The sequence below is a fragment of the Pristiophorus japonicus genome, chromosome 21 (assembly GCF_044704955.1).
Source record: "Pristiophorus japonicus isolate sPriJap1 chromosome 21, sPriJap1.hap1, whole genome shotgun sequence".
NCBI classification, from domain to species: Eukaryota; Metazoa; Chordata; class Chondrichthyes; family Pristiophoridae; genus Pristiophorus; species Pristiophorus japonicus.
Window position 1 is genome coordinate 33953600 of NC_091997.1, and position 14406 is coordinate 33968005.

Here is a 14406-nt window from a genome sequence, read left to right on the forward strand (position 1 = left end):
CGGACCGATTAAAATCAGGGATGCTCAAGAGGTCAGAATTGGAGGAACGCAGGCATCTCGGGGAGTGGGGGGGGGTGCAGGGTTGTGGGGCTGGAGGAGATTACAGAGATAGGGAGGGGCGAGGGCCATGGAGGGATTTGAAAACAAGGATGAGAATTTTTAAATCGGGGCTAGCGCTAACGTAGTGACTGTTGGGAGGCAGAAATTTGCTTTGACCCTTCGACAGTTTCTGGAAAAGGAATCCATGCCTGAGCTGGGACAGGGGCTGAGAAAGGCAGTCGGAATCGGAAGGGCTTGTGTGGTTGGGCGTTGAACATTCTGAAAATGTTGTGCCTTTGAATTTGCAGCGACACTGTTCCAGCACGCTATGTGTTTCAGTGATGGAGGGGTGGAGGGGGTATTCTGGCCTCCCAGTTTTAACAGCCTGGCTTTGATTCCAGCCCAGATTAAGAGTCTGAAATGATGCTGCCCGAGTGAGCTGCGAGGATTCTGGGCGAAATGAGCTGAGTAAATCAGCAGCTTCTGGCGTTGCTCCTGGGAGAGGCCGGCCAACGACCGATGAGGGAAATTAAAAACCTTTGCTCAGCGGCACTGTGCAGCCCCTTCTGCAGGTTGTGGTTAGGCTCCAGCATTGGGGCAGCGTAGAGCAAGCTTCACTCTGCAAACAATCCATGCAATGCAGGAAGCTAACACGCTGACCAGCGACCCCCAAAACACAAGACACAGGAGCAGGAGTCAGCCATTCGGCCCCTCGAGCCTGCTCCGCCATTCAGTGAGATCATGGCTGATCTTCGACCCCAACTCCACGTTCCCGCCCGCGCCCCATATCCCTCGATTCCCTTAATATCCAACACATTGACTGTTGGCGTATATGTAAATTGGAGCTCAAAATGAAGGGCCGTCAATGTAAGATCGTCACTAGTAAATCCAATGGGGAATTCAGGAGTAACTTCTTTACCCAGAGAGTGGTGAGAATGTGGAACTCGCTGCCACAGGGAGGGGTTGGGGCGAATAGTATCGATGCATTTAAGGGGAGACTAGATAGGTAAATGAGGGAGAAGGGAATAGACGGTTATGCTGATAGAGTTAGATGAGGAAAGACAGAAAGAGGCTCGAGTGGAGCATAAACATCGGCATGTATGGTTGGGCCGAACGGCCTGTTTCTGGGCCGTATATCCGATGTATCTAATTCCCACTGCCCTTTGTGTGAAGAAGTGCTTCCTGACATCACCCCCAAACAGCCTGGCCCCCTTGTTCTGGACTCCCCCCACCGGAGGGAATTATTTATCTCTCTCTACTCTATCAACGCCTTCAATCATCTTAAACACCTCGATCAGACCAGCACTTAACCTTCTACACTCGAGGGAATACAAGCCCAACCTGTGCAGCCTGCCCTCGGGACTTAACCCTTTCAGCCCCGGGTACCATTCGGGTGAATCTGCGCTGTCCCCTTTCGAGGCCGATATACCCTCCCTGGGGCGGGGCCCAGGACTTAGTGCTGTTACTGCGCACGGGGCCTGGCCCGAGCTTTATATAACCGTAACATCACTTTACTCCTTTGTATGGATAAACAACTGGAAGAGAAAGGAATAGAAGGATATAGTGAAGGGGGGAGATGGAGAGGGGTGGGAGGGGACTGTTGTGGAGCATAAACCCCGGCACGGAGCGGTGGGGCCCAGTGGCCTGCTTCTGTGCCGTACACTCGATGTAAAAGCTTCCTTGATGATGCTTGTTACCGACACTGAAGACACAAGTGGTCCCCTCTCTCTCCACTCCTGATTTGGTGCGTGCAGCTTAACAGGAAAAGCAAACAAATCACACCTAATCAAAACTGTTAATATTGTAAATGCGGCAGTACAATATCTTCTCCTCCCACTGGAGAAAGCACCAGTAATTGCCTGGTGCCTGAAGACTTCCCGCGGAAGATTCAGTTGCTGCAACAACAATAACTTCCATTTCTATAGCGCCTTTCACGACCACAGGATGTCTCAAGGTGCTTTACAGCCACTGAAGTACTTTTGGAGTGTAGCCACTGTTGTAAATTGGGAAACGTGGCAGACAATTTGCGCACAGCAAGCTCCCACAAACAGCAATTTGATAATGACCAGATAACCTGTTTTTGTTATGTTGATTGAGGGATAAATATTGGCCCCAGGACACCAGGGAGAGCTCCCCCACTCTTCTTTCAAATAGCGCCATGGGATCTTTTACGCTCACCTGAGAGAGCAGACGGGGCCTCGGTTTAACGTCTCGTCTGAAAGACGGCACCTCCGATAGTGCGGCGCTCTCTCAGCACTGCACTGGGAGTGTCAGCCTGCATTTTTTGTGCTCAAGTCTCTGGAGTGGGACTTGAACCCACAAACTTCTGACTCAGAGGCAAGAGTGCTGCCCACTGAGCCATGGCTAACACTATTTAAAGGAGGAGAGAGAGGCGGAGAGGTTTAGGGAGGGAATTCCAGAATTTGGGGCCCAGGCAACTGAAGGCACGGCCACCAATAGAAATCGGGGATGTTAAGGGGGCCAGAATTTGAGGAGCGCAGAGATCTCGGGGGGGTCAGAGGGTTACAGAGATGGGGAGGAGTGAGGCCATGGAAGGATTTGAACATAAGGCGAAGATTGCTGTTGGATAGTTCTATTTAAATATTTCCTCTTTAAAAGTTTTCATGATGTAATCGAACATTTGAAAATTGTCACTAGCTGAGCTAACCTGGGGAGTGGGGACTTTCAGTCGGGGGTCAGGTGAAGTGGGGTTAGAGGTCAGGGATGATTGAGACAGCAGCAACAGTCGGTATGCAGTCCCCATTTTAAAACCATGCATTTTATTTTATATTACTATTATTCATTTCAATTTCCCTATTTAAGGAAACTACATTTAATAAAGTTTGGTACACAGTAATTACAGCCCTCTGCCAATGCTTGCGATGCAGCGCCCCACACTGGCGGGAGGTTGTAATTACACTGTGACATGTTTACATAGCATTTTCCATTACAAATGTTGACATAGGAGTTTTTAATGGGAAAAGTTGGCCAGAAAGAAAGAAAAGAGCTTGCATTTCCGTAGCATCTATCACAACCTCGGGACATCCCAAAGAACAGCACAGCCAGTGAAATACTTTGGAAGTGTGGTCACTGCTGTAATGTAGAAAACGCAGCAGCCAATTTGCACACAGCAAGCTCCCACAAACAGCAAGGTGATAATGACCAGGGCTCCACTGTGCTGAACTGCGCAAAGGCGTACAGTTATAGCCTCCAGCTCCATGTAACTCCACAGGTGATGACTCGCAGTCAGGAGCTCTTCGCAGATTCGACAGGTCCCACCTGGTGTCGCCAATCAGATACAATCAGAGCACGCGCAAAAGGGAATGAACCAAAATATCCATTTATAAAACACAGTAGTGCCTACCCTGCAGGTCTTGGAAGAGTCACCACCCTCCCCCCCACCCCCACCCCCGTGCCCAACCCCCACCCCCCCCCCACAGCGCCCCACCCCCCGTGCCCAACCCCCACCCCCCCCCCACAGCGCCCCACCCCCCGCGCCCAACTCTCCTATCCCCCCCCCTTTCCAAATTTGCTTCATTTTCAATTAAAAGGCCTCAGTAAAAAAAACAAAGAAATGACCTCCCCAAAGATTTCATCTACGCACACTCCCACACTCACCGCACACTCCCACACTCACCGCACACTCCCACACTCACCGCACACTCACTCAGTCACCGCACACTCACTCACACACACTTGTGGGTTTTTGAAACTTAGCATTCTGGGGGTTCACAACGTGATTAGATTTTGATATTTATCCCTCAACCAACATCGCTGGAAGCGAGTAACCGATCATTTAGCACATTGCTGTGTGTGGGAGCTTGCTGTGGGCAATTTGCCTGCCACATTCCCACAGTGTAATAGGGACTACCCTTACAGAGTGCTTCTTTGGCCGTTCTCGCTTTGGGACACTGAGTTGATGAAAGGAGCTGTGGAAATGCAAGTCCTTTATTTCTGAAGCTGTCTTGTTCCCATCGGTCTGTGAGCAGCTGAAGAGCGCCCGTCCCGATCTCCTCTTCACAGGATGAGGAAAGCAACATACGTGACCAGAATATTACGTCATCGTTTAGCGCAGCCATTGCGAGTGACATGAAGAGCCAGCTAAGCATCACGACTAAAGTTGTATTGGATTTCTCTCCTGCAACCATTCGCTGGTCAGGGCTGTTCCTCTGTGTGGGGGCGGGGAGGGGTGAGAGGGGGCAGCGGTTTATCTGATCAACCCCGCAGCACCAGGAGGAGCAGAGGCTGAATTTATGGGGGCCAGAAGTCTAGCGGCAACTTTAACGTCAGGCCCCCGAGAGACGTTGAACTGAATAATACAGACCAGCACTCCCAGTGCAGTACTGAGGGAGGGCTGCACTGTCGGAGGGGCAGTACTGAGGGAGTGCCGCACTGTCGGAGGGGCAGTGCTGAGGGAGCGCCGCACTGTCAGAGGGGCAGTACTGAGGGGGTGCCGCACTGTCGGAGAGGCAGTACTGAGGGAGCACCGCACTGTCGGAGGGGCAGTACTGAGGGAGCGCCACACTGTCGGAGGAACAGTACTGAGGGGGTGCTGCACTGTCGGAGGGGCAGTACTGAGGGAGTGCTGTACTGTCGGAGGGGCAGTACTGAGGGGGCGCCGCACTGTCGGAGGGGCAGTACTGAGGGAGTACCGCACTGTCGGAGGGGCAGTACTGAGGGGGCGCCGCACTGTCGGAGGGGCAGTACTGAGGGAGTACCGCACTGTCGGAGGGGCAGTACTGAGGGAGCGCCACACTGTTGGAGGGGCAGTACTGAGGGAGCGCCACACTGTCGGAAGAACAGTACCAAGGGGGTACTGCACTGTCGGAAGTCCCATTTCTTGGATGAGACGTTAAACCGTTTACAGGCCCCCTCTCCCCGCTCGAGTAAAGGAACCCAGGGGACTATTTCGAAGAAGAGCAGGGGAGTTCTCCCCGGTGTCCTGGGGCCAATATTTATCCCTGAATCAACATCACTAAAAAATAGATTATCTGATCATTTATCCCATTCCTGTTGCTTATAGAAGTTTGAGGGCTGAACTAATCGAGGTGTTTAAAATGATAACTGGATTCGGTAGGGTAGATACAGAGACACTATTCCCTCTGGTGGTGGGAGTGGGAACAAGGGGGCATCACCTTAAAATTAGAAGCAGGCCGTTCGGGGATGATGTCAGGAAGCAATTCTTCACACAAAGGGCAGCGGGAATCTGGAACTCTCGCCCCCAAAACGCTGTGGATGCTGGGGTGGCCAACTGATATATTTCAATTGATAAATTTTTATTGGGTGCAATGTTTTTGCTTCATGGGTTCTTTGCTTAAGAATTCATAGCAATACATTGTTATTAGGAAATAGTTGGTTTATTAACCAAGGTTTAACAATCACACGACACATTACCAGTTCATCCACTTGACTCACAACTGCATACCTCATCGTGGATCCTCTGAACCCAACGGACCGGGGTTTTATTGAGTCTAGTGGCCATCACGTGACTGGCTAAGCCACTCCCAATGCAACAGCTCTACAAACCTGTGAGCATACTCGCAGGTGCATATATTACAAAGGGTATCTGGGGATGTGGGCCAATGGGGCGATACATGGGATTGAGTTGCGTAATCAGTGTTCCCATTGTTTTTGGGGTGGGTGGTCCCTTTAATGGGCTGCGCGGCACCAGTCAAATACTTGTGCATGCGCGGTCATTCCGATTGTAATCATCATCATAGGCAGTCCCTCGAAATCGAGGAAGACTTGCTTCCACTCTAAAAGTGAGTTCTCAGGTGGCTGTACAGTCCAATACAGGAATTATAGTCTCTGTCACAGGTGGGACAGACAGTGGTTGAAGGAAAGGGTGGGTGGGGAGTCTGGTTTGCCGCACGCTCCTTCCGCTGCCTGCGCTTGATTTCTGCATGCTCTTGGCGACGAGACTCGAGGTGCTCAGCGCCCTCCCGGATGCTCTTCCTCCACTTAGGGCGGTCTTTGGCCAGGGACTCCCAGGTGTCGGTGGTATGTTGCACTTTATCAGGGAGGCTTTGAGGGTGTCCTTGAAACGTTTCCTCTGCCCACCTGGGGCTCGCTTGCCGTGTAGGATTCCGAGTAGAGCGCTTGCTTTGGGAATCTCGTGTCGGGCATGCGGACGATGTGGCTCGCCCAACGGAGCTGGTCGAGTGTGGTCAGTGCTTCGATGCTGGGGTTGTTGGCCTGGGCGAGAACACTGACGTTGGTGCGTCTGTCCTCCCAGGGGCTTGGCAGGATCTTGCTGAGACAGCATTTGTGGTATTTCCCTTTCCGATTGTGAAGGCGTTGAGCAGCCTGCGTGGGACCTCTCGATCGCCAGGCGGCCTGTTGGGAACACTGGCGGTGATCTGGTTCAGTGGCGGGGAAGGTCAGAGGGGCCGAATGGACTCCCGCCACTGCTAATCTTGCAGCACTAAAGGAAGAAAGTGAGTGACTTCACTGACGGTGTTGATGTCCATCACACAACATCCATTAGCACGGTGTTATTGCAGCGTACAGCTTGGGTTCTGACACTGGCACTGCTGTGCTGGATGTAAAATATTGTTATGTTATCAGTAAGTCATAACAGCAGTGAGCTTTCATAATCCTCCGGCTGCACTGATTCATCGCCTCACTCTGTTCATACATCAGGTGCGGGGCTGGTGCGCTGGTTAAAGGTTGATGAATGAGGAGGACCCCAAGTGCATGGCCAGGATCTCCCAGCCAGCTTGTCAGCACAGGATGGCAAAAGGTATCCGATACAAAAAGCGTCAGCGAAAAGGAGACTGATCTCGGCCATTCGCTGGCGGCAGCTGGGTGAGGAGGCAGTGGCCCCACAGGACAGTCGCTGGCAGCAGTCACTTAGCAACACGTCACTCTAGCAACCAGACGCTTTGACAGCGTAGTTGCCGGTCCCGCTCCCGGACGGGTTTGACCCGAGATGTGGCCGACTCGCGGGCAGCATTTTCCCAAGCACCACTCGAAGACCCGGGATTTTTTGGATCCAGTTCCACTTGGAGAGTTGCACGTTGACCTCTCTCTGTAATAATTAAAGGGGAGAGGGCGGGAGGGCGAAGGAGGGGGCTCAGAAACAGGCTCGGTGCACTCCCCAGAAAGCTGGCACCGCTCCGAATCCCCGAGCTGAGTTCAGTAGATTACAAATTCCGTATAATTAGCGAGCATCTGTGCAGTTTAATGCCGTCTCCGATGTAAATATTCGAAATGGGAGCTTTAGGGTTTTTACTGCTCTTCATTTGGCTGTCATTATGACCCTGGGATTGTTGGCACAGTACGGTGATGGAGAGCTGGGAGACTCAGCATAATATGGTCCGCATGTGTTACAATCTGTCCGCTTTTCGCATTTGTCCCGCATATTTATCCCACTCAAAGTCACACCACAGAGGAAAATTAAATGCTGGAGTTTGGTGCAAGTAATGTTTCTAGATTTTGTTCTTCTCCCACAAGATACATGTTGACATGTTGGTGACAATCCGTGTCGCAATCTTCCGCGCACGCAGGCTCAGTGGAGGAGAAGATTTTTGATTTGAGGCTTTCAAACACAGATCCCCAAAGCCAAGCCCCACATGCTCAGTTTGATGAGTCGCTCATATGAGTTTATGATTCCAGAATAACCACGGCATCCTCTTCTTCTTGCAGCTTTGTTTGGAAAGAAAGATCTTGCATTTATATAGCTCCTTTCACAGACTTAGAATATCACAAAGCGCATCACAGCCAATTTTAAAGTGTGGTCACTGTTGCAATGTGGGAAACGCGGCAGCCAATTTGGGCACAGCAAGCTCCCACAAACAGCAATGTGATAATGACCAGATAACTTGGGGTATTTTTTTTTGTGATGTTGATTGTGGGATAAATATTTGTCTCAGGTCACCATGAATAACTCCCCTGCTCTTCTTTGAAATAGTGGCCATGGGATCTTTTACATCCACCCCAGAGGGAAGTCGAGGACTCGGTTTAACATCTCATCTGAAAGATGACACCTCCGACACTGCAGGGCTCCCTCAGCACTGCCCGTCCGACACTGCAGGGCTCCCTCAGTACTGCCCCTCCGACAGTGTAGGGCTCCCTCAGTACTGCCGCTCAGACAGTGCGGCGCTCCCTCAGCACTGCCCCTCCAACAGTGCAGGGCTCCCTCAGTACTGCCCCTCCAAAAGTGCGGCCCTCCCTCAGTACTGCCCCTCCGACAGTGCGGCGCTCCCTCAGCACTGCCCCTCCGGCAGTGCGGCGCTCCCTCAGCACTGCCCCTCCGACAGTGCGGCGCTCCCTCAGCACTGCCCCTCCAACAGTGCGGCGCTCCCTCAGCACTGCCCCTCCGACAGTGCGGCGCTCCCTCAGCACTGTCCCTGCAACAGTGCAGCGCTTCCTCAGTACTGCCCCTCCGACAATGCGGCCCTCCCTCAGTACTGCCCTTCCGACAGTGTGGCGCTCCCTCAGCACTGCCCCTCCGACAGTGCGGCGCTCCCTCAGCACTGCCCCTGCAACAGTGCTGCACTCCCTCAGTACTGCCCCTCCGACAGTGCGGCGCTCCCTCAGCACTGCACTGGGAGTGTCAGCCTGGATTTTTGTGCTCAAGCCTCTGGAGTGGGACTTGAACCCACGACCTCTGACTCAGTGATGGAAGGACTGTAACGGGAAAATGATGAGTCTCTTGATTCTCCTTTCCTCTCAGGACTACAACCCCTACGGATGGTGGGTCGGTGAGATGAAAGGTGTGATCGGGATCGTGCCAAAGGATTACCTGATGGAAGCCTATGAAATGTGAAGGACAGGTCTGTATTCAGGGCTGGAGAAGGCAAACTCTTCCAGTGTTGTTTTCAATGACGGAGACATTGTATGAAATGCTAGTTGACTAAAATGATTAGGCCTCTGCTTGCTGGAGTTGTGGGGGTGGGAGTGCGAGGATGGGGAGCAGGGCGGGGCTATGGGGACGGAGGAGGGTGGGGACATAGGCTGGAACCTATCGCGAAGGATTGAACGGGCTGGGTCTCTTACCTGTAGAATTGAGAAGGTGACCTGATCGAGTTCCTTAAAACAATGAAGGGATTGATAGGGTGGACGTAGAGACGATGTTTTCACTTGTGGGGGAGACCAGAACTCGGGGCCATCAATATAAGATAGTCACTGATAAACCCAATGGGGAATTCAGGGTAAACTTTTTTTCCCCAGAGAGTGGTGAGAATGTGACACTCGCTCCCACAAGGAGGGGTTGAAGTGAATAGTATCGATGTATTTAAGGGGAAGCTGGATAAACACATGAGGGAGAAAGGAATAGAAGGATATGGTGATGGGGTGAGATGGAGAGGGGTGGGAGGGGGCTGGTGTGAAGCATAAACCCCGGCACGGACCCGTGGGGCCCAATGGCCTGTTTCTGGGCTGTACATTCTCTGCTGTGAAACTCTGGGTCCAGCGATGAGATGAAAAATAAATTGAAATGATTTGTAGGAACACTGTTCTTGGTCCGTTTGCAGCTGTGAGGCTCGGAGACTGGGCGAGGGAAAGGCGGTTGTGTCATCTGACTGGAACTGTTCTCAGCTAAACATTGAACAAACCCGTACTATGTCCCTCTGTCTGCTGTTTCAATGCAGAGATTAACCTGTTGGTAATAAGCAGGGCACAGGGCAGGACCTCACTGACGGGATGGTGGGGGTGGGGGGTTCCGGGGGCAGAGCAAGGGGCAGGAGCGTTAAAGTAACGTACAGAATGGGAGAGGGCACGGTGTCGGTTGGCCAAACGGACCAGACATGGACAGACTGAGCAATGAAGATGGACGAAAGGCTTCTCGGCGACCAGACAACCCTCCAGCACCAAGCAAAGCCAGGCCGTTCGGGGGTGATGTCAGGAAGCACGTCTTCCCACAAAGGGTAGAGGAAATCTGGAACTCTCTCCCCCAAAGCGTTATTGAGGCCGGAGGTCAATTGAAAATGTCAAAACTGAGATTGATTGATTTTTGTTGGGTGAGGGTATTAAGGGTCACGGAACCAAGGCGGGTAAATGGAGTTAAGATACAGATCAACCACGATCTAATTGAATGGCAGGACAGGCTCGATGGGCCGAATGGCCCCCTGTTCCTATGTAAAGTGCGAGGGAACTCAATCTGCTCCGAGGACTCTACTGCTGCTGTTCTGAAAATGTCCACTAGAAGGTAGCGCAGGGTTGACCTTTTTTTATTTGTTCCTGGGCTGTAGGCATCGCTGGCAAGGCCGGCATTTATTGCCCATCCCTAATCGCCCTCGAGGTGGTGGTGAGCCGCCTTGAACCACTGCAGTCCGTGTGGTGAAGGTGCTCCCACAGGCACAACTTGCTAGGCCATTTCAGAGGGCAGTTAAGAGTTAACCACATTGCTGTGGGTCTGGAGTCACATACCGGCCAGACCGGGTAAGGGCAGCAGATTTCCTTCCCTGAAGGACATTAGTGAACCAGTTGAGTTTCATGGTCACCATTACTGATAACTTTTTTTAATTCCAGAATTATTTAACTAACTGAATTTAATTAACTGGTGGGATTTGAACTCGTGTATCTCTGGATTGTTAGTCCAGGCCTTGGGATTATTGGCCCGGTAATGTAACCACGGTGCTGCTGTTACTCTCAGTCTGACTCCCTCCTCCAGGCTGATGTTTGTTGGCCTCTAACCAGAGTCCGTGCATTCAGGAAAGGAGAGAAATGAGCAGTGGGGCAGGGAAGGGTGTCTCTGGTCACTGCGTGTTGACATCGAAAACCCAGTCCTCTGCTGAAGGTTCCTGCGATGTTTCCACCAGGACCGAGTGAGGAGAGGATCGCTCTCCCCACAGTGCTCTGCTTTGATAAACCTCTATTGTTTCCATTTTCACTTTCTGTTCCAGTTCCGTGCCCTCTGACAGAGAGTCAGTCGCACGGTATAGCGATCGCCCAGACCGTGTGAAGCCAGCACTGGACTGTGACCGCAGACTGTTGGCTAATCGCCCCCAGCAAGCTTCTGTGGCATCCTGCCTCTCGCCAGCCAATCGATTGCGCATCGCACCTTCACACTGAACGCACCCAGACATCTTCCTTGAAGAAGAAGAAGAGAGGCTTTGCACAGCACCATCCACCGTTCCTCCCGCTTTGCACGCTAATCAATAAAGACACGTTTCTGGCATTTGATCGCTGTGCTGTTAATGCTGCCTTATGGGATTGTGTCACAGTAACAGGATCCCGAAATACTCCCCTGTACGATCCATCCAATGACCGAGACTTACCGTCATATCCCGATTTCCCCCGCCCCCAGCCAATGTCCCGATACTTGGGTGGGATTATTGCTGGGGGGGGCCAGGGTTACTAACCCCCCCCCCAGGATTGCTCAGGGGTCTCCAGGAATTAAAGATGAATCCCTCGTACACGGCCACGAGAAGCACGAGCGAGAATAATCGATGGGCCATTGAGAAAATTCACTGGGGGCGAAACGGCCCCGCTCCCCGTTTGGGGAGCACAATTTGAATTAAGTGAATGGCCGGCGAGATAGACTGTTGAATGTCACTGTGGGGGTGGGTGGGGCGAGGCTCCACACGGCACTGACCACGTCACAACGGAAAGGGGAGGGGCCGCGGCGAACTCTGCAGCCGTTTCCCTGGCACCCACTGGGCCTCCGGGGGAGGGGCTTACCGGACTGCACGTTGGCGGCCCCCAGCCAAATCCGCAGGCTGCCATCGCTGGATGACAGCGTCGCCTTGATCGGGGCAAACACTAAGGGGCACAGCGCGGAACCCCGGGGGCAATTCTTGCGGCACTGCCATGGGCAGCGCCACAGACAACAGTCGAAGGGCAGTGACCATCGCTGCTGGTTGCTTCTGTCACCCATTCCCCCAGCCATAAATCATCCGCACCACCTGGGGGCGCTAACAGGGCAATTCCAGCCCCGTACAATCTTACAGCTTTGGCCATTTGGCCCATCGTACCTCTGCCGGCCCTTTGGAAGAGCGATTGAATTAGTCGCACTCCTCCCGCTCTTTAACATTCATTCACAGGATGCAGGCGTCGCCCGCAGTTGTCGGTGGTGCTGAGAGGGGTGAGGACTCAGAGTTAACTACATTTCTGTGGGTCTGGAGTCACACACAGGCCCAGACCGGGTAAGGGCGGCAGATTTCCTTCCCTAAAGGGCATTAGTGGAGCAGATGGGTTTTTTGACAATTTAATGGTCATCATTATTGACACTGGCTTTTTATAAATTCTAGATATATTTAATTGAATTTAAATTCCCCAGCTGCCGTGCTGGGATTTGAATTCGGGTCTGGATCATTAGTCTAGGCCGCGGGATTACAGGCCCTGTAACATAACCACCATACCAAATAGTTCTACTGATGGCTTCTTTTCAAGTAGGTATCCAATTCCCTTTTGAAATGTTTTATTGCATCTGCTCCCACCGCCCTTTCAGGCAGCGCATTGTGTGTGTTTCTCATGTTCTTTGAATATTTTTGTTAATAATTCTAAAAATATTGGCTATGGTTGTGGGGGACAGTTTTACCGGGCGGGGCGATTGGAGGTGGGAGGTCATGTGATGAAACTTCCAGTACGTCCGTCAGTACTGCCCCTCCGACAGTACAGCACAGTCTCAGTACTGCCCCTCCGACAGTGCAGCGCTCCCTCAGTACTGCCCCTCCGACAGTGCGGTGCTCCCTCAGTACTGCCCCTCCGACAGTGCAGCGCTCCCTCAGTACTGCCCCTCCGACAGTGCGGCGCTCCCTCAGTACTGCCCCTCCGACAGTGCGGCGCTCCCTCAGTACTGCCCCTCCGACAGTGCGGTGCTCCCTCAGTACTGCCCCTCCGACAGTGCGGTGCTCCCTCAGTACTGCCCCTCCGACAGTGCGGTGCTCCCTCAGTACTGCCCCTCCGACAGTGCGGTGCTCCCTCAGTACTGCCCCTCCGACAGTGCAAGGCTCCCTCAGTACTGCCCCTCCAACAGTGCAGCGCTCCCTCAGTACTGCACTGGATGTGTTGGCCTGGATTTTTTGCTCGAGTCTCTGGAGTGGGACTTGAACCCACGACCTTATATCTTGGAGGCGAGTGTGCTGCCCACTGAGCCACAGCTGACGAGAGAGCCTAGCTTGGTGGAAAGATTCTCTTTAGACTTTGGAATAACCCGGAGGGAGGAACGAAGAGACTATTAGTCGACTCTCTCGAGTTCTTGACGTCGATGATTTGGCCAGGCTATGGAGGACTGCTCATCACCTGATGGAACACAGCACTACGGACAGATGTTGCTGCATTCTCTGAAACCTCATGTAGAAAGTAAAAGCGGTAATGAAACATTAACTTCAACATTACAGCAGGCCGATAAAGCTGTTCCATCTCCGCTGGACGGGATCTATCACTCTGATATTACCCTGCAGCTTGTTGCACCAGACTCCCAGAGAACGGGCCTGGGAATCGAACCAAAGCCTCGATCCCAGACACGAGCTGCTGGCGGTACTGAGGGAGAGGCGCTCAACGCGATATTCCTTCCTCGTAACATGGTGGGAAGAAGCAACGACCCACGTGTCCCTGCCCTTGTAGTGGAGATGGTAACCCATCCAAAATAAACTGCTCGATGTTGGGGGTTAAAGCAGCGGAGTGAACTGGCATGTATTGGCTGCAGTAATCGCCACGCTTCTGTTCGACCTTAGCTATTACTGTTGCCAAGGGACACGGGGACAGTGCGGGAGGGTGGAGTTGAGTTCGAAGATCAGGCATGATCTCATTGAATGGCGGAGCAGGCTCGAGGGGCTGAATGGCCGACTCCTGCTCCTAATTCTTATATTCTTATGTAAACCCTCCTGGATTGAGATTCCAGGAATTGAAAATTAATCTCCAGGAGGCCGCTGCGAGCAAAATCCCCGGAGAACAAACAGAGGCGTTGAAAATAATTGTGTATTTTTCAAAAATGTTCTTCAAGCACTTCTTACCAGTTATAAAAATATCGGACATGGGGGGAGAAAGACTGATGGTCAGGAATCATCCAATCAGGTAAGGAAGAGTCTGATCCCTTTTCCGATTGGTCGTGGGGAGGGCGGGCCATCAGTAGGATGGACGGTTCGGGCGACCAATGGCAGGAGGGTGCGGGTGGGGCAGTTGGAGGTGGGAGATCATGTGATCAAACCTCAGGAGTTCCACCCAGCGTTGTCCCTGGCATTAAACACACTGGGGCTGCTACGGTTACTATCTCCCCTTTCGCACTTTGTTGCTATAAAGCAGAATATCTGACATCTCACTCAGCAGTGCTACAAATATATATATATAAACATTCCATTCTCTTCTCCTCACTATCTCTGCAGATTATCCCCGCCATATTTTCCATTTTTATGATATTACTATTCTCATCCTTGTGTTCAAATCCCTCCATGGCCTCATAAGAACATAAGAAATAGGAGC

General features: G+C 52.2%; 2 protein-coding genes across 3 annotated transcripts in view; one reads left to right on the forward strand and one right to left on the reverse strand.

Moving 5' to 3' along the window:
- skap1 (src kinase associated phosphoprotein 1) overlaps positions 1-11152 on the forward strand; it is a 641866-nt gene extending 630714 nt beyond the window's left edge. For both annotated transcript variants that reach the window (XM_070864573.1, XM_070864574.1), the window contains exons 13-14: positions 8717-8816; positions 10887-11152. In XM_070864573.1, the coding sequence (XP_070720674.1) occupies positions 8717-8809 (93 nt within the window). In that variant the 3' untranslated portion in view covers positions 8810-8816; positions 10887-11152. The remainder of the gene's footprint in view (positions 1-8716; positions 8817-10886) is intronic.
- The window catches only part of LOC139233915 (sorting nexin-11-like), a 368480-nt gene that overhangs the window by 134603 nt on the left and 219471 nt on the right, over positions 1-14406 (reverse strand). The gene's annotated exons all lie outside the window — the stretch shown is intronic.